The 19568-nt window shown below is 43.3% G+C and overlaps 1 protein-coding gene across 1 annotated transcript; it reads right to left on the reverse strand.

The window, feature by feature from the left end:
* Positions 1-550: 550 nt before the first annotated feature.
* On the reverse strand, positions 551-5332 carry LOC134588370 (P2X purinoceptor 7-like). Its single transcript, XM_063444267.1, has 3 exons — positions 5251-5332; positions 1867-2237; positions 551-776 (listed from the first exon to the last, which is right to left on the reverse strand). The coding sequence occupies exons 1-3, from the start codon at positions 5308-5310 to the stop codon at positions 590-592; spliced, it is 618 nt and encodes a 205-aa protein (XP_063300337.1). The 5' UTR covers positions 5311-5332; the 3' UTR covers positions 551-589.
* Between the last annotated feature and the right edge of the window lie 14236 nt (positions 5333-19568).

Here is a 19568-nt window from a genome sequence, read left to right on the forward strand (position 1 = left end):
ATTATTTACATTTTCAAACCAATTAATGTAACAATAAAGTTAATTTAGCGATGTTGATGCTTTTAAAAAAAAGTTTACTTGTGTTCCAAATTTTATTTTTAAAATTTTGTAATTTATTACATTAAATTATTGTTGTAAAAATTTTTTTGATTGTTGTTAATAAATGTTTATTACTTCACAATTTTTGTACTTTATTCGATAATTATGTACATGTAGACACCCTATTGAAATTAGTGATAGCAGGTTTAAAGGACAAATAATTTTACCCATCACACTGCAGTAAAATTACTTTTAGTATTGGGAAAAAATAAATAAATTATTTATATATATATTAGTGTTTGTGTTATTTTTCTATAAAATAAAATTAGTAGATGAAAGTATCATTAAAATAATTAAAAATTCAATTTTTTTTAACATTTTTTAATATATTAATATAACACAATTAAAACATTTTATAACAGTTTACATTGTACAACAAAAATAAATTAACAAATTAAATTTTTTAAACATTATATACAACAAACAACCAATGTTGAATAGTTAACACATTTTGATAAAGTAAAACAATTGCAAGGCTTCGTACTGTCTACTATACAAGTTCAACAGCTATAGGGTCATCATCCGCATATCTAAAACCCATGTATATCGCATCAGGTGCAGGAAAGTGTGACCTAATCAGTTTCACTGTGCATGAGGGTATTGGACGCCGCCTTTTGGGTCCCAGGTATCCGTACACCCACATTGTGAAGGACCTGTAGGCAGTTTTTCGGTAGTCACTGTGACCAAAAAAAAAATAAAGGAAACATTTTACATTGCATATAAATAACCAAACAAAAAATGATTGTCAATGGAGTAAAGAATAAAAAATATTAAATTATGAATATAAAATTTAGCATCCAAAACTGTAGAAAGTAAGTAGAACAAAACATAACCAATTGTAGTATTTGAATACTAAAAACAAAGGAGCACTATAGTGACAGGAAAACAATCTTGTTTTCTTGGCACTATAGGGTCATTATTGTCCCCCCCCCCCCATCCTCAGTGCCCCCCCTCATGATGTGCTGAAGGGGTTAAAACACCTTCAGACACTTGACTTTCTTCAGCACCGAGCTCATTCGGTGCCGGTGACCTCTCCTCCTTCTGCCAACGTCCGCATTACTCCATGTTTTCCTATGGACATCCAGCGTTGTGAGAATTGAGGAAACTCCTCCAGCGACTGTCAGTGAGACAGCCACTAGAGGCTGGATTAAACCTCATTGAAAGCTAGCAGTTTCTCCTACACTATGTTTGGAGTTGCAGGGTTAAAATTAGAGGGACCTGGCACCCTGACAACTTAATTGACTTGGAGTGGTCTGTGTGCCAGGTCCCCCTAGTTTTAACCCATTTCGGTGTAAACATAGTTACATAGAAACTGCTGTGTTTCACTGAGGGTTAATCCAGCCTCTAGTGGCTGTCTCACCGACATTCGCAAGAGGAGCTTCCACAATTCTAAGTGAGAAGACGCTGGACGTTCATAGGAAAGCATGGAGTAATTGTTTCCTATAGGCTGTTTTCCAAATGCGCAACGCTATAGACACGCATGTGCATTGGTAGCGGACGTTGGCAGGAGGAGGAGAGGTCACCATCACCGGGGGAACACAACACTGGACAAAGGCTAGTGGCTGACGATGTTTTAACCCCTTCAGCCCAGCAGGATTGGTTCCCAAGAGGTTGGGGGGTGACCTAACGACTATATAGTGCCAGCAAAACGATTTTTTTTTGTGTCACTATGGTGCTCCTTTAGATATTAATTTTGCTTAATTTTTTTAAAAATACATGACCGTTTTAAAGAACAATGCGCTGTATTTAGATTTATGATAGACTCACCTTTCCTGCATTTGTTCTGGAGAACGGAATCTAGCGGATTTTACATAGCTGAGACCATAACGGTATAGAGACAGCACGTGTTCCCGTGAAGATAATTGCTCACGTAGATATGGAAGATTGCAAATGCAATTGTGTTGTTCATTCAACATATCGACAATGTTCTCTATCTCCCTGCAGCATAGACTTTCTTCCTCACTTTGCATTGGCATACAATTGCCACACAGACACCATTCCGATGTTCCAACTCTTGTTGGTGAACCTTGCGTATTTTCCTCGTTAATCACTTGCTGTGCAGGTGGATCCCAGTCCATACTATTTAAAATATCAGGATCCACTGCATGTCGATGACGGTCCTCAAAATATTCTGACAGCTATAAATATATGTAGTAGTTGTTTTTTTAAATATGTATTAGGGGGGCCTGACTACTGAGCGAGCAGGACGCATGTCGAAGGAGCTCCTCGGGAAATAAAGAAAAATTGGCAAAAATCTTGATTCCTGCGATAAAATACCGGCAACACCCGATCCATGAAGGCACGGGAGGAACCGGGCACCAATTTTCATCACCCGGCTGTGAACTTTCTGGGCTCCGACGACCCTTGCGGCCTGCTGACTACACTGAGGCGGAGGACACGGCCGATCTCCCGCCTCACCTACAAATCGACGACGGTCTTGGCTACGCTTCCCCCCCTATGGGCCGGTGGGGGTTATCCCGGCCCCCACAAAGCAACTGGCCACGAACAAGTGCAAAACAGCACCAAGCGACTGATCCCACAAACCGGCATGCTGGCTGCAAAGATGGCCGCCGCACATCACCCAGCACCATGGGCCTCACACGAGGACAACATAACGAGGGCATTCGATCGCTTCTGGGCGCAACTCTGGAAGAGACTTGCCGACCAGCCACATGGACCGGCAATTGTAGACCCAGTGCACAAGCTGGCGGCGAAAAAAGCACCGCAACCTGCACCACTTAGTGGCACGGAGAGGCTGACCAGAATGCAGAGGCGGAGGAAGGCACGGAACATACTTAACCGTCCCACTACCGGAGCTCACTCGCCTGGAACCCGGTTTACGCAGGTGAGACTGCACTCACACAGCTCTCAGCCTCAAACAACGGGTACTCCACGGAGACACCGGCTTCCAGCCCACACACCCAGCGATCAAGCCCAGTCCCCCCACAGCACCCATGCACAGTCAGCCCATGTAGACCACAGGAAGGGACACAGCAAACCACTATGGTACCTACAGAGAGGCACATGTATAGGTCCAGGGCAGAGCGGTGGGCAAGCCAGAACACAGCAACTAAAACGACAGCCTACACCAGAGGTTAGATACCGCGCAGTGCTGAAGCAGGAGAAATCACCTGCGGGCAAAGAACCTCCTACCCACACTCCAGCGACAAACCGCCATCACAGGCTGAGAACCTCCCGAAGCACAACAGGCAGACGCCGACAAAACCGGCTGAACGTCCCCGGTAGAAGCAACCACCCTCCATCAAGCTTACACGGCCTTCCTGGCAGGGGAGCAGGATTAGCTCCCAGGCAGCCCCTAAACCCTGGACCCAAAACACTGGCACACACCCAGGCCTGGAGACGGAAGGGAAACCTACCTCAGCGCACACAAGCAATCGAACACGCTAACCCACTGGACTGTGCCCAAATTTTTCAGCACCCCAGCTCAGACCTACTGCACTCGCCCAGACTGGGAATAGGCTGAGGATCAGACCTACCCTGGGACAGCGTGCTCGCCAAGAGAAGCACTCATAAGCAGCCACTACACCCTGGACACTAACTGCCCCCACTTGGCGATCACGAGTTCTAGCCCTAACACCCATACTGCTGGCTTACGAGGGTGATTTTAGCCCGACACAAGCTTGCTACAGAGAGAAGCAGTATTATCTTTATTTTTGTTCTTCCCTTTTTGTTCTGTTGCTCACACTGTACAGTTATACCTATGCTGGCTACTTGCATGTCATTATACAATTTAACCTTATAACAGCCAAACTACCAGCTTGTACGGTTGGGAGATATCTCACCTCTATTAATGTGTTTGCCGGGTAGACTACAGCTCGCCAGTTTAACTTTGTGGTTTATCATTACAGTCTAACATGTTTTTCAACATTATAAATTATCTGATAACTATATAGCTGATTATAATCTAAGTCTACAAACTTCGCTTATCTGCGCTATATGTTAGGAATCTTGCCTGCTTAAAACACTCTTGTAATACATTCTTCAGTTATATGCATAGTTAATGTTATCTTTTGACATCACCTGTTATGCTAAGCTCTACTACATAATTATAAAAATGTGCAACGTCCCATGCCACTGTCAATCCTCTTAACCTATATGCACGCTGTTGTGGCGGTTGATATTACAATGTACCTACCTGCACAACCAAAATAAAGAATTAAAAAAAAAAAAAAAAAAAAAAAAAAAAAAAAATATAAATATGTATTAGATCTTCATAAACACAATAAAATTTGTATGAATCCTATTCTGTATTCAATAAATTATGACAGTTAGAGGACCACAATAGTGTTTTGAAAAAAAAAATGTTTTCTTGTCAATATAGGGCCATTAGGTCCACCCCACCCTCAGGGTCCCACTCCTGCAGGGCACTCAGGGTTAAAACCCCTTCAGCCACTTTCCTTTCTCCAGCACCGTGCTCCCTCGGCGATGGTGAACACTCCTCCTACTGACATCATTGTCGAATGCGCCTGCGCGCCAACTGCAGTGCACGCATTCAAACCGCCCATAGGAAAACATTACTCAATGCCAGTGATAAGATGCTGCATGTCAATACGTAAGCATTGAGTAATGCTTTACCATGTGCGTTTAGAATGCTTGCGTTGCAATTGTGGCGCATGCGCATTCGTCAATGATGTCGGCAGAAGGAGTGTTCACCTTAGCCGAGGGAGTACGGTGCTGGAGAAAGGTAAGTGGCTGAAGGGGTTTTAACCCCGAGTGCCCTGCAGGAGTGGGACCCAGAGGGTGGGGTGGACCTAATGACCCTATAGCGTTTTTTTGTTCTAGGCTAGGAAACAGCTATGTTTACAGTTGCAGTGTTAACACTAGAGCAACCTGGCACCAAGACCACTCCATTGAGCTGAAGTGATCTGGGTGACTATAGTGGTCCTTTAAAATTCATCGACCATGAAAACATCCATCAGGCAACCTAATGTAACTGAATTGAGATTAATGCAGTGGTCCAGTCCTTTTTATCCATCAATGCAAAATATTACCATTTGTCTCCAATGCCAATGATTATCTCATTGCTTAGAAAATCGGCTAGACTTATGAGATCTTTTTTTTTTTTTGGTTAATTGATATTACTAAAATAGGAGTGAACATGAAAAATGTAAGTCACTTATGTAAACTTACCATACGTTGGATGTCCGCATCATTTGGACCTGTTGAATCTGAACTATTTCCACTTGCCATTTTTTTTACTTAGCTTTTAAAAAAGAAGAAATCAATGAAAATAAGCAGAAGAAGAAGAAACATTTCTAGTACATTATATTAATTTTATGTTTTTTTTTTTTTATTACGACAGACATTGTGTGTTGCTGGCATCATGTGAGTGGACGAGATGATCAATAAAGAGTCCAGTCCTCACATTTTTGAAGAGGCAGGTAAAACAATTTAAAAAAATTAATTAAAGGACCACTATAGTGCCTGGAAAACTCTCGTTTTCATGGCACTATAGTGCCTTGAGGGTGCCCCCACCCTCATGGTCCCCCTCCAGCCGGGCTGGATGGCGAGGAAAGGGGTTAAACTTATCTATTTTCCAGCACCGGGCGGGGAGCTGGATCCTCTTTGTCTGAATGCGCATGCGCGGCAAGAACTGCGCGCGCATTCAGCCTGTCTCATAGGAAAGCATTTACAATGCTTTCATATGGACACTTGCCTCTTCTCACTGTGATTTTCACAGTGAGAAGCATGCAAGCGCCTCTAGCGGCTGTCAATGAGACAGCCACTAGAGGATTTGGAGGCTGGATTTACCCATTTATAAACATAGCAGTTTCTTTGCAACTGCTATGTTGATATAAAAGAAAGGGTTACTCCTAGAGGGACCTGGCACACAGACCACTTCATTAAGCTGAAGTGGTATGGGTGCCTAGAGTGGTCCTTTAATACAGTTAATTAGAAGATCACTGTAGTGTCTGGAAAACAAAGCTGTTTTCATGACACTATATAATCTTTGGTGGAACATCTCCGTCAGGGTCCACCTCCCGTGGCGCTGAAGGTGTTAAAACCACTTCAACAGCTTAGTTAAATCCAGCGCCGGGCTCCCTCGACGCTCGTTATCTCTCCTACCCCACTGAAGTCAGCTCATGAGTGGTGCGTAATGCGCATGCCCTGCAAGTGTCGTGCGCGCGTATTGTAACAATCCATAGGAAAGCATTTCTAAATGCTTTCCTATGGACGCTCTGCGCGATGGATGCAAAATTCACATCCATCTTCGCAGTTAAACGTCTAGCGGCTGTCAGGAAGACATGCACTAGAGGTTGTATTAACCCTGCTATGTAAACATAGCAGTTTCTCTGTAACTGCTATGTTTACATATGAATGGGTTAAAACCTGAGTGGCCTGGCACCCACAACACTTCATTGATCTGAATTGTTCTGGGTGACTATAGCGTCCCTTTAACGGTGGGTGAGTAGCACATGGAATTGTGTGCCAGCACACACCACATGCAGGGCCAGATAAGTTGATGCTGGCCATACAAGATGGTGTAAAGGAGACGTTCCTACAGAGGATGAAAAATGGAGATGAAAGGTGGACCCAGAGCTTCCAAGCATACCACCTTCTGATGAGTAGCAAAGACTTTTTTTTAAAAATCTTTTAAAAATATATAGAAGATAAGATTGTTTCATGAAAGGGAAAAGTTTTTATTGAACTCATGTTAGGGACAGATAGTTTGTAGATTGTTAGTAATTAGTGAGCGTGTGGGGGGAAGACTTGGAAGTGTAGAGATATCCTGATGACATGCAAAGGGCAATGAAAGGTAAAATTTTTAAAACCAGACATTTCTCTTGCAAATCTACATGGATGGGGGAAGTAAAGTCTATTCATTGTAAATGTTTAATTAAATTGAAGATAAGATAGGTCTAATAGTGACATTTTTTCAATGTCATCATGCTAGAGCCAGACAGAATGGAGACTGACTGATAGTATTAGGGTGGGAGAGATAACATGTTGAGATGCAAGGTGAACTTGCACAACCAGACATTTCCCTTGCAAATCAACATGGGTGAAGGAAAAATAACTGTAGAATTAACGGTGGTAAAGTGTGATATGCATGGAGACACAGATTTGGTGCTGGCCATGCAAGATGGTGGAGTGCTGCCACTCCTCTTTGAGGTAAATAACGGGGACGCAAGTGGACCCAGAGCGTCAAAGTATCCCCCTTGTACCTCAGAAGGATGGACAGTGCAATACACATACACTTATAAATTTTTTACCCAAAAATATATAAATAAGAAATATATATATATATACACACACACACACACAAAATTGCAATATATAATTCGGGTGCTTGTGATACCGGAGAAACTGACGGAAGCCAAGCACAGAGAGATGGACACAGGTTTCTTCAGGAAGGAAGAGATTCTTTATTGGATCACCGATCGGGACTCAGAGGGACTAGCGTCACCAAAATACAGCAAAGTCTGAGTACTGAATACATAGAGTACATTCCTTATATAGCACTGTAGCTCCTCCCACAATTAACTACACCCACACATACCCTTAACCTATTTAATAAATAGAGTCTAAACTCATCCATCCGGTCTAACCACGTGGCTCATCTGATACAAAGGAGAGGGACGCGTAATTCCAGTTCTTACATTCCTGCACCTGGTCAGTACAGTGATGACAGTATCTTAGCTACGTGTTATTAACTAACTGATACTACAAACACATATACATACATATGCCTTGTGGCAATCTTAGCCTGCTAAACTTGTATTTTACTGGAATTACATCACATTCCCCCCTTTGATGCCTCTGATATTTCACAATTACTTGAGGCATCACTTAACCTTGGTTTGCATATACCTCAGGTTACCATGAACCAGACCAGACTTATCTTATGATGTGAATCTTCAACATTCATCTTCTTGCATTGGTTCTCCCTGATCTAGAGCCTTATACTTATATATCGCCATTATCTGTGCAGCAGCCTTCCTCTCTGCTATACTTCCTATCAGGCTTTGCACAGACCTAACTACTAAGGGTATAAGACACGGTAGGAGTAGACACAACAGTAAAATCAGTAGGACTCCACCTACCACTGCCTTAAGCCCTCCAAACCACTCATACCAGCTACCAAACCAACTACTTGGATTGTACCCTTTCCATACCTGAGTAGGCACATGCACTAGTTTAACCATATGGCTAGTAAGCTCAGCTATTGCTTGCCCTTCGTCATCTATTTGAAGACAGCAATTACTTAGGTTAAACTTCCCACATACACCTCCCTCTACTGCCAAAAGGTAATCCAAGGCTAATCTATTTTGGTAGACTGCTGTCCTCATCCTGGTGTTATGCTTCGCTAGAAGATTGAGCGCTTGTGATGTCTCATTTGTGATAATCTCAACCACCGCCTGTAATCTTATAATACGGTTGAGCATATAAATTGGGGTTCTATAACCAAAGGTACCATCTTCTGCCCACGTGGCTGGCCCATAATAATCTATGATACGCTGGGGAGGCCATTCATTATCTTCCCAGGTGCCTATCTCTAAGGGTCCCCTTTTCTTCCTATGATTCACATCATACACTTTAACACCTAAAGTCTCACCTGTTTCAATCGGTAACAAGAAGAAGGATGGTTTGAGCATACCCAACACACATGCCCCTTCCCAGTCCTGTGGCAACTCCGAATAGGCTTTCTTACCACAGATCCAGTACAAATTTGCTGGGGCTCTCCAGGTAGATGTGATGGATAAATCAAACCACACATCCTTTAAACTGGCATATCTAGCAAACGGGTTAGATGGTTCTGAGACATTTGAAGCCGACCACCAAGTTGTATTTTTAGTATCATCATCATAAGCTTTTTGCCCTAGACAAGTTAATTCTCCTACAGAAGTATTATACATTATTCCTTTCCTTGCTATGCAAACATAACCTATGATGGAGGTCTTTAATCTCCACTCAGATTTACCTCTAACACTCATCTGATAATCGGCTTGTGAAGATATTAATTGTTGAACTGCCTCAGAACCGGACATTACCTCCTTTGCTTCCTAAGGCCATTGGTCTCCCATGTTAGTACCTCCACACACATAGCAGTTGGTAACATTAAGACTACCGGCAATACTTTCAGCTAAATCGATGAACAGGTTTTTAGCATTATGGGGGATCTTATTATCTATACTCATCTCTTCGTAAAAGGAATGGTATACTTGATGAGTCTGGGAGGATACCGTATCAGTCTCTATTCCTATAAACAATAATGTCCCAGGATCTAAACCCGTCCCGTATATTTGAAACCCAAATAAATTTCCATACTTATCTAAGAACTTGTCGGGGTTATTAATGAGTATATGGACTGGGTTGCATTCCATAGACTTACAATAAGGGCTAGTCGGCAACTTAGTCACTATCATGTCTTTATCTACTGTCTGTCCCCAAGTCGCCCACCCCACACAAGACCAATATGGACAAAAGTTATAGTCTTTATTTGGGCATCTAGGACTCACATATTTATTTTTACTACTGGGACAAATATATTTATCATTAGACCCATACGTCCTCTCCCATCTAAGATCCCCACATACATTCCACGGTTTTCTACCACTTGATATCGCCTTACACGCATCAAATAGCAGAACACCCGAAGAATGTACGGATTCTAACACCGTTTTATTAATTAGGGTCCCCTGAGGATCTCCATTCCTGAGAGTCAACCAAATTGTACGAGGCTGATACTCCGGACTGAAGCACTTAGGTTCTCCTACTCCTAAATGGCACACACTATAATCTATATTTAAGTATCTACATCTCGATACATCTCCTTTACATTCGTATTGTGAATGCCAAATTAGGGTTTGGGAAATATGGTTACCTGTTCTCGTAGTCTTAATGCATACCTCACAGCTAGGAGTGTCGGTACCTCTACCTTCCTGAATATAAAAACACATATAAATAAACACTATCAAAAGCACATCTTTCGCCGTCATCCTCAGTCTTCGTCCGTGCGATGGCGCCTCAGCTTCCAGGATGTGAGGGGCTGCAGGGAATGGAGTTCTGCTCATCTTCACAGGTGTCCCTTCGAGACTTTCCTGGCTTATACACTATGTGATGGTAAGCGGACAGGCTTTATTATGGCCTTCTCACTCACACCTGTAACAATAAAATTTGTAATCCACAATAATTCCTCGTTACTCCGACTGAGTAGTGCGTTTTAACCGGATCTTGCAGGGATTCTCTGGATCTGCTGTAACTTGCCAAGAATCGACTGCTGCTGGTTTAACCCTGGAGTGATGTATCCACGGAGTCACTTCTGCTACTTTTATCGCTGTAGGGGTAGACAAAAGAACAACATAAGGACCTCTCCACTTGGGCCCTAACGGTACATTATTCCACTCTTTAATCCACACTTGATCTCCTGGATGATAACTATGAACAGGGGGATAAATATTCACAGGTAATCTATCTTGTACCCATTTCTGTACCTCCTCCATAGTCTTACCCAACTCTACAACCTGCTGCCGGGTAATTCCTTCTCCCAACTGACTCAAGTCCCCCCTTAAGTTACCAAGTACGGGAGGTGGTCGCCCATACATGATTTCAAAAGGAGAGAGGCCCATCCTTCTGGTAGGGGTACTGCGGATTCGCAATAAGGCTATAGGTAAGAGAACGTTCCACTTAAGTTGGGTTTCCTGACACATTTTAGCCAACTGGTTCTTTATAGTTCTATTCATTCTCTCTACCTTACCAGAACTCTGGGGTCTATATGCAGTATGAAGCCTCCACTTTATACCAAGCATATGAGTCAGTTGTTGTAGGCACTGGTGAACAAAAGCTGGACCATTGTCCGATCCTATAGAACAGGGTAGTCCATATCGGGGTATTATTTCTCGTAGCAGGAATCTCACAACTTCTCCTGCTTTCTCTGTACGAGTAGGACATGCTTCTACCCAGCCTGAATAGGTGCACACAATTACCAGCAGGTAACGATGTCCACCCGATTTAGGCATTACTGTAAAGTCTATTTGTAGATCGGACATGGGGAGTCCCCCCATAAACTGGACTCCTGGTGGCTTTACTGGTCCTTGTCTTGCATTATTCTTAGCACACGTTACACATCTGCGTACAATGGCCTGAGTCAAGTTGGACAATCTTGGTATGTAGAAATGTTTCCTGAGAGATTCTTCAGTACTGTCTCTCCCAGAATGTGTCCCGTTGTGATAATTTTGGACAATTTCTACCGCTAGTGATGCTGGTATGACTATTCTTCCATCTTCTAGCTGATACCACTTGTTCTCCAAATACTTTCCCGGTTCAGTCTTTAACCACTCCTCTTCTTGAGCTGTATAAACTGGAGTCCATTGGGACAGTGGAGTTGGTATAAGAGCAGCTATATGCCCTACATACTCCTGTCTTCCTGATTCAGCAGCACGCTTAGCTGCACTATCTGCCATCCGATTTCCCTTGGTTACATCACCATCTCCTCTCAGATGCGCTCGACAATGTATGATACCGACTTCTTTCGGCTCCCACACTGCTTCCAATAGTTGTAGGATTTCAGCTGCGTACTTGATTTCTTTGCCTTCTGAATTCAGTAGTCCTCTTTCTTTATACAAAGCTCCGTGGGCATGAGTGGTTAAAAACGCATACTTAGAGTCCGTATAGATATTTACTCTTAAACCTTCAGCCAATTGTAACGCTCGTGTTAGTGCTATTAATTCTGCCTTTTGTGCTGATGTTCCTTTCGCCAATGGCCGAGCTTCTATCACCTTGTCTATGGTTGTTACTGCATATCCTGCATAGCGGATCCCTTCTTTCACATAACTACTGCCGTCGGTGTAATATTGAACATCGGGGTTCTGGATGGGAAAATCACGAAGATCTGGTCTACTTGAGAATACTTCATCCATTACTTCCAAACAATCATGTTGACTTTCAGTAGGTTGTGGCAAAAGGGTAGCTGGATTTAAGGTGTTTACAGTCTCTAAATGCACTCTTGGGTTTTCACACAACATTGCTTGATACTTGGTCATACGGCTATTACTAAACCAATGATTTCCTTTGTAATCCAACAACGTCTGTACTGCATGTGGGACTCGTACATAAAGTTCTTGACCCAGAGTGAGTTTATCGGCTTCAGCTACTAGCAGGGCGGCTGCAGCTACGGCTCTTAGACAAGGTGGAAGTCCGCTGGCCACTGCATCCAGTTGCTTAGACATGTAGGCAACAGGTCTTTGCCATGATCCCAAGTACTGTGCCAATACTCCCACAGCCATTCTTCTTTGCTCGTGTACATATAAGTAGAATGGTCGTGTGTGATCAGGTAGACCTAATGCTGGGGCACTCATCAAAGCCTTCTTCACATCTTCAAATGCCGTTTGCTGTTCTTGGGTCCATAAGAAGGGGTCGTGCTCTGTACCTTTGATAGCTGCGTACAGAGGTTTTGCTAGTATCGCATAGCTGGGAATCCATATCCTACAGAAGCCTGCTGCCCCCAAGAATTCTCGCACTTGTCTTCTATTCTTGGGTATTGGTATTTGGCAGACAGCTTCTTTTCTCTCTGGCCCCATAATTCTTTGACCTTCAGAGATATGGAATCCTAGATACTTGACAGTTGGCAAACACAACTGAGCCTTCTTTCTAGACACCTTGTATCCTGCCTTCCAGAGAATATGTAGTAGATCGTGCGTTGCTTGCTGACAGATTTCTTTTGTAACTGCTGCTATCAACAAGTCATCTACATATTGTAACAATACACACTCTCCTGGGATGGACTCGAAATCCAGTAGATCTTGACTTAGAGCTGAACCAAATAGGGTAGGTGAATTTTTAAACCCTTGGGGCAGTCTTGTCCAAGTCATTTGGCGTTTTGAGCCCGTTACAGCGTTCTCCCATTGGAAAGCGAAAATACATTGGCTTTCTGCGGCAATTCGGAGGCAAAAGAAGGCATCTTTGAGATCTAAGACTGTGAAGTAAGTAGCCCCGCCCGGAATTAAAGCAAGCAGGTTATATGGATTGGGTACAACTGGATGTATGCTAACAACCGCATCATTGACTGCTCTTAAGTCCTGCACAGGTCGATACTCATCTGTACCGGGCTTTTGAACAGGCAGCAATGGGGTGTTCCAGGGGGAAGTACAGAATTTTAGGATACCATACCGTATGAACTTATCCAGATAGGATTGGATGTTCTTCTTAGCCTTCTGCGGAATGTGATATTGTCTTAGGCTCACTGGATAAACCCCATGTTTCAGTTCAATTTTTATTGGTGGAATATTGCGGGCCAGTCCTGGTGGGTTGTTCTCTGCCCAAACTCCTGGTATGTTAAACAATGTCTCATCACTCCTAGGGTTTTGGCTAGTCAACACTGTATAAAGTCGCCACTCTTCTTCCTTTGGTACGGATAAAGTCATAATACCTGAAGGTCCATTAAACTTTAAGGATGTTGTTCCATTTGGTAGGAACGTAATCTGCGCTTGTAATTTTGATAGCATATCACGTCCCAGCAATTGGACTGGACATTCAGGCATATAAAGGAATTGGTGTTTTACTACGTGGCCTCCCAATGTACAGAGTCGACTTTTAAGAACCGGTTTTTCAGCACTTCTTCCAGTTGCTCCTATCACAGTAATAGTCCTTCCAGATGGAGGAGCAACTAGATTAGTCACCACTGAATGTTCAGCACCAGTGTCGATCATGAACGCACTCCTTTTCCCCCCTATTGATACATCGACCATAGGCTCCGCTCGACCAAGGGGGATGGAGCCCGGTCGGTATCAATAGTCCTCCATGACAGTGTCAGCCAATCCTACAAAGTCCCTACCTTCTCTATCGCGGGACCTTTGCGCTGCTGGAATATACCTGTCTTCCCTAACACTTCCTCTGTTCCCATTACTCCCTCTATAACCATTACTCCCTCCGGGGCCTCCTCTACCTCTCGCTCTACCTCTAAAGTTTCCGTAGCCTGCCCTGGGTTGGTCTCTCTCGTACTGCTCTCTTTGCGGACATTCGTTCCTCCAATGCCCTTCTTCCTTGCAATACGCGCATTGATCCCTACTCAAAGGCTCCCTACTCCATCTATTATTGCCTCTATCTGGGCCCCGTTTATCTACGCCTGCGATCGCTACCGCTAGCATATCAGCCTTTTTACGCATCTTGCGCTCTTCCTCTTTCTTACTTTCTGTATCCCTGTTCATATAGACCTTATTTGCTACCTCCATTAGTTGGGTGATGGACATACCTGCAAACCCTTCTAACTTTTGTAGCTTGCGCTTAATATCTCCGTATGCTTGGCTGACAAAGGCGGAGTTAACCATTCGGGAATTGTCTGCGTCTTCCGGATTAAAGGGGGTATACAAGCGGTATGCCTCCAATAATCGGTCATAAAAGACACTGGGCGCTTCATCGCTTTTCTGGATCACCTCAACTGTCTTCGACATGTTAATGGCTTTCTTTCCTCCGGCTTTCATGCCAGCAATTATAGCGTCTCTATAGGCTCTGAGTTGAACCATATCAGCACCATTTACGTTCCAATCGGGATCGGTGTTGGGATAGTGTGTCGCGGCCCATGCTGCTGGATTGGCTTGGTTCAAAGCACGGGCTCTATCCTCTAATGCTTTAATGGCTGCTTGATTTATTCTTGTCCTTTCCTCATTGTTAAATAAAGTCATTAATAACTGCTGGCAATCAGCCCATGTCGGATTATGTGTCTGTACTATTGAGGTGAACAGATCAGTCATGGCTTGTGGTTTCTCAGTATACGAGGAATTATGGGTCTTCCAGTTTAAAAGATCGGTTGTGGTAAATGGGACATATACGAAGACTGGGTCAGCGTGTGCCATTTGACCTGCGGCATCGATATAAGCTGACCCGGGATTTAAGCGAAGAGGCATCTGATAGTGCTTTAATTGTTGGGCACCAGTCAACTGTCGGGTTTGGATGGGGCTACGTAGGGAAGCGTCAGTCATGGGTTCCGGTCGGGGAGAGATAGGGTATGGGGATGTGGGAGGTTGGTTTTGGGAAAAGGTAGTGAATAGAACACTTCGGGCCGAGCTAGATGAAGCTTGACCGGAAGTCTGAAGTGGCGCCAAATCAGGATATTCGTTTCTAATGGGGGTGGATTCTGGTTCCGGAAGGGGAGATTTAGTACGAGGGGGGGTGGATCCTGTACTGGAGGAGGAAGCGGAAGTGGATGAGGGTAATGAGGGGAGGGGTGCAGGACTTCCTGCGTTTGCGTCACTTCTTCTTAACGGAAAGTAAGGGGGCGGCAAAGGGATCTCGGACTCAGGGGGCGTGTCCAAAATGGGCCTAACACCAGTCCTAGTGGACGAGCAAGTCCTAGCTACCATGAGGCGACACTGCTCCTCGTGGCATGTCTGGAGCCATTTTGGCGAGTCATTTACGGCCTGTCTCCAACAATCAATATAAGGAAACTGGCCGTAAAGTTCAGGCCTACCTGATACAGCCACGTGTAAGCGCTGTACCAGAGTTGGATCCAAACTGCCACGTGGCGGCCATGCCGCAACCAAGTAGGCCACTCCCTAGTGCACAAAGTGACCAAACGTACAGGAGACATCTTTACCCCAAAATCACAAACTTTGAATCCCTTTTTAAAATTCTTAACCATACATCCTAAGGGATCCGGAATCGTTGACTGCGACGCACCCATACTTAACAATGGAACGTCGTCGACAACGAATACTATACACGCGTACTATTCAACAGTCACACCCGTTTCCTCTGGCAACAGCACCACGTGGTACGGTTACCAAGTGAAACGTACACAATAACAATAAACACTCAGGGAATTCCCGTACACACACAGCTGTTACACCAGTCACTATATAATCAATATTATGCCCTTTGGCGTAACTATACAGTCACCCACGCTATAATTCTCTATATACGAATTACCCGTCTATAACACACCCCAGTAACATCGTCTTTTACAAATAGCGGTTACAGTACGGTTAGCATAGGTCAAAGCACAAGTTAAGGTCACAATACAATTATTAGTGGTTATGGTGTTAAACATGCAATGGACGACAATGATTAGTACTTATTATATAATGTCAGTAAATATACAGGGTTATGGTACCGTGCACTATAATACAGCAACACACTATTAACACTCTCGCTAGACGGCTGAGCTCGCGCTATCTAACAAGATATACACTTTACTAAAACAATCGTTAACACATTTACAATTCCCAACTAAACTATTGGCCAGTACCTTGAATGGACTACCTAAAACTATATACACCCGTTTTGGTTAGCCACACTGCCCAATCACCACATATACATAGCGAGCTAGAGAACCGAATTTACACAGGCGCCTCTTAGTCGCACTATACAACGAGCTAGAGATCCGAATTTACACAGGCGCCTCTTAGTCGTACTATCAAAAGTCTAGTGGGTTCCAAATTTACACGCCTTCCCACTTAGCCCAGATAGGATGAGAACTAGCGAACCGAATTTACACAGGCGCCGCTTAGTCTCCCGGTCCCTCCGACCTAGCGAACGTAATATACACCCTAGAACGCTAGTCTAGACAAGACACCGGTGTCCGGCTAGGGCTATCTTACACCAGGACCCCGCCTGACTAACCAAATCAAACGGTCTGACTAAAGAGCGTTCGATCGAGCGGTGCGCCTTCGCTCCTTCCCTCCGACAGAGGGGGCAGATACAGATTCAAAAACCCCTTTGGGCCTACCGCACAATCGGTATACCCCTAGCGGGTCCTGCCGTCTAAAACAGCAGTTATCTTACCTCCTCGTTCCTGAACCTGAGTTCACACTCATCGACGGGGACACCCCAGCACTTCTCACGTAGAGGCCGATGATCTCCTGGACAACAGACCAGTGGCGCCGAGACGAAGGGAGGTCCACGCAGAAGTTCAGGGGTGCAGCCGTAGAGAACGTGGGCAAAGATAGACCGTCTCACGCCTCTGCCTCTCAGCTACCGTTGAACGATGAGCTTCCCGGCCAATGCACCAAATGATACCGGAGAAACTGACGGAAGCCAAGCACAGAGAGATGGACACAGGTTTCTTCAGGAAGGAAGAGATTCTTTATTGGATCACCGATCGGGACTCAGAGGGACTAGCGTCACCAAAATACAGCAAAGTCTGAGTACTGAATACATAGAGTACATTCCTTATATAGCACTGTAGCTCCTCCCACAATTAACTACACCCACACATACCCTTAACCTATTTAATAAATAGAGTCTAAACTCATCCATCCGGTCTAACCACGTGGCTCATCTGATACAAAGGAGAGGGACGCGTAATTCCAGTTCTTACATTCCTGCACCTGGTCAGTACAGTGATGACAGTATCTTAGCTACGTGTTATTAACTAACTGATACTACAAACACATATACATACATATGCCTTGTGGCAATCTTAGCCTGCTAAACTTGTATTTTACTGGAATTACATCACACTTGCAGTCCAGGGAAAATGTTTTACATAAATTGTACAGAGGACCAGCACTCAATGTTTTACTGAAGATTAAAATTTGTAAACTTTATTGAAGACTCATATTAAACAGGTTCCTGATGAACATCACAGACCTGGACTGACACATCTATCCACCTTTTAATATGAGTCTTTTAAGCTTCACTATAACCTTGAGTGCTGGTCAGCTGTACAATTTATGTTTAAAATTTTCCATGGACTGCAAGCACCAGAATTATATATAGAGCCTGTGTGCAATCGTGTGTATGTATGTATGTATATATATATATATATATATATATATATATATATATATATGTATGTAAAACATATACAATTTGTATCTTGTAATACCTTTTAGATAGATATCAATAAATCTAAAGATATCTATAAAGAGATATATGATATCTATATATTAATAGATATATGACCCCTCTCTCTCTCTCTATATCTTATCTATCTATCTATCTATATATATGTATATATATATATATATATATATATATATATATATATATATATATATACACATATATATAGATAGATAGATAGATAAGATATAGAGAGAGAGAGGCTGTCAGGAATGAAAAAATGAAAAAAATAATAATATATAAATATATCCCAAACAAAATAACGTTACACTCGAAATTTCAAATATTAGATATTCTTTTATTCCAGAAACAACGTTGGTTCTGGAGTAAAAGAATATCCAAAATTTGAAATTCATAGAGTGCCGGTATTTTGTTTGGGTATGTTGTTATAGTGACAAGAGCAACAGATATCACTTTTTTCATTTTGGTTGGAGTGAAGGATTTTTTTCTGTTTGATATATTTCTATATATATGCATATATATATATATATATATATATATATATATATATATCTATTATATATCTATACATATGTAGTAAGGCCGTTTGGCCTGTATTTGTGGGAGGGGCTTAAGTTAACTCAACCCCCTATATAAGCTACACCCCTTACCTGACTCCTTACCGATCAAGGTCAGCGTCTGAATGCACTTCCGGTTCATCCAGTCGCCTTTTTGGATTTCTTCTGTTTCCCACGAGGTGTCCATAGCTGAGCTGGTTCCAGGAATCCTTCTGCAGATTTCCGTTGGATCAGCTTCTGCCTTTACTATCGCCGCGGATCGCGTCCCAGTGACTGTGAAACAGTAAGTAGACCTAACCATTACGCCAGGCAACAAGGCCCACGGCATCAATTACGGTCTAGGTCCTCACTTTACTGTATTCACTCGATTAAATTGCCGGTTTTCAAACGTGTACACAGCTTCCTCTGCCCATGTACCACACGGTTTTGTTACTAACATACAGTACTGCTATTTTACCAAAGCATTGGTACACACAGTCATACGTCCGTGCGGACGAACAAACTATTTGTCAACCGTTATTATTGATTTATGGATCCGGTTATGCCGGTTCACACGGTCACATTGGTACGAACAAACAAATTCACTACATATAACTATCTGCCTGATAGCCACAATCAGGGCAAACCCCGATATATACACATAGCGTACAATCCACGCGGTTAAACGCACGGAAGTTAAAACACCAGGCCCATTTAAAACCCATTCCGGTCCGTGCATGCAAAACACGGTTACATAAAGGCTTTCGTCACAACCGGGCTCACAATAAACACAATCATTTTAATAAAAACCTACATACTAAGGTAGCCCGTTTTGCATTTTACACTAAATAAAGCTGCCCTCTACATACAAACACCTGACAACTAGTCTTCACGTTCACATAAATCATTACATCCATACTTAAATGTTATACATATTTCCCCTATACCTTTTAGCAGATACATCATCGGCCAGCACTCAACTCACAGCGGCCGGAACTACTTCCGCGCCGGGACTACTTCCCCATGATTCCTCCACACAAAACACCCAATCACTGTTTCTCTGTTAAAATTATGCTAAATCTCACGCCAGCAAGTGGGGGCTTAACGCCAAGCGCGCCGGTCACGTGACTGCAATTTCTTCCCACTACATAGCTTTCAAACCAGCTGGTT

Source organism: Pelobates fuscus, chromosome 1, assembly GCF_036172605.1.
Source record: "Pelobates fuscus isolate aPelFus1 chromosome 1, aPelFus1.pri, whole genome shotgun sequence".
Taxonomy (NCBI): Eukaryota; Metazoa; Chordata; class Amphibia; order Anura; family Pelobatidae; genus Pelobates; species Pelobates fuscus.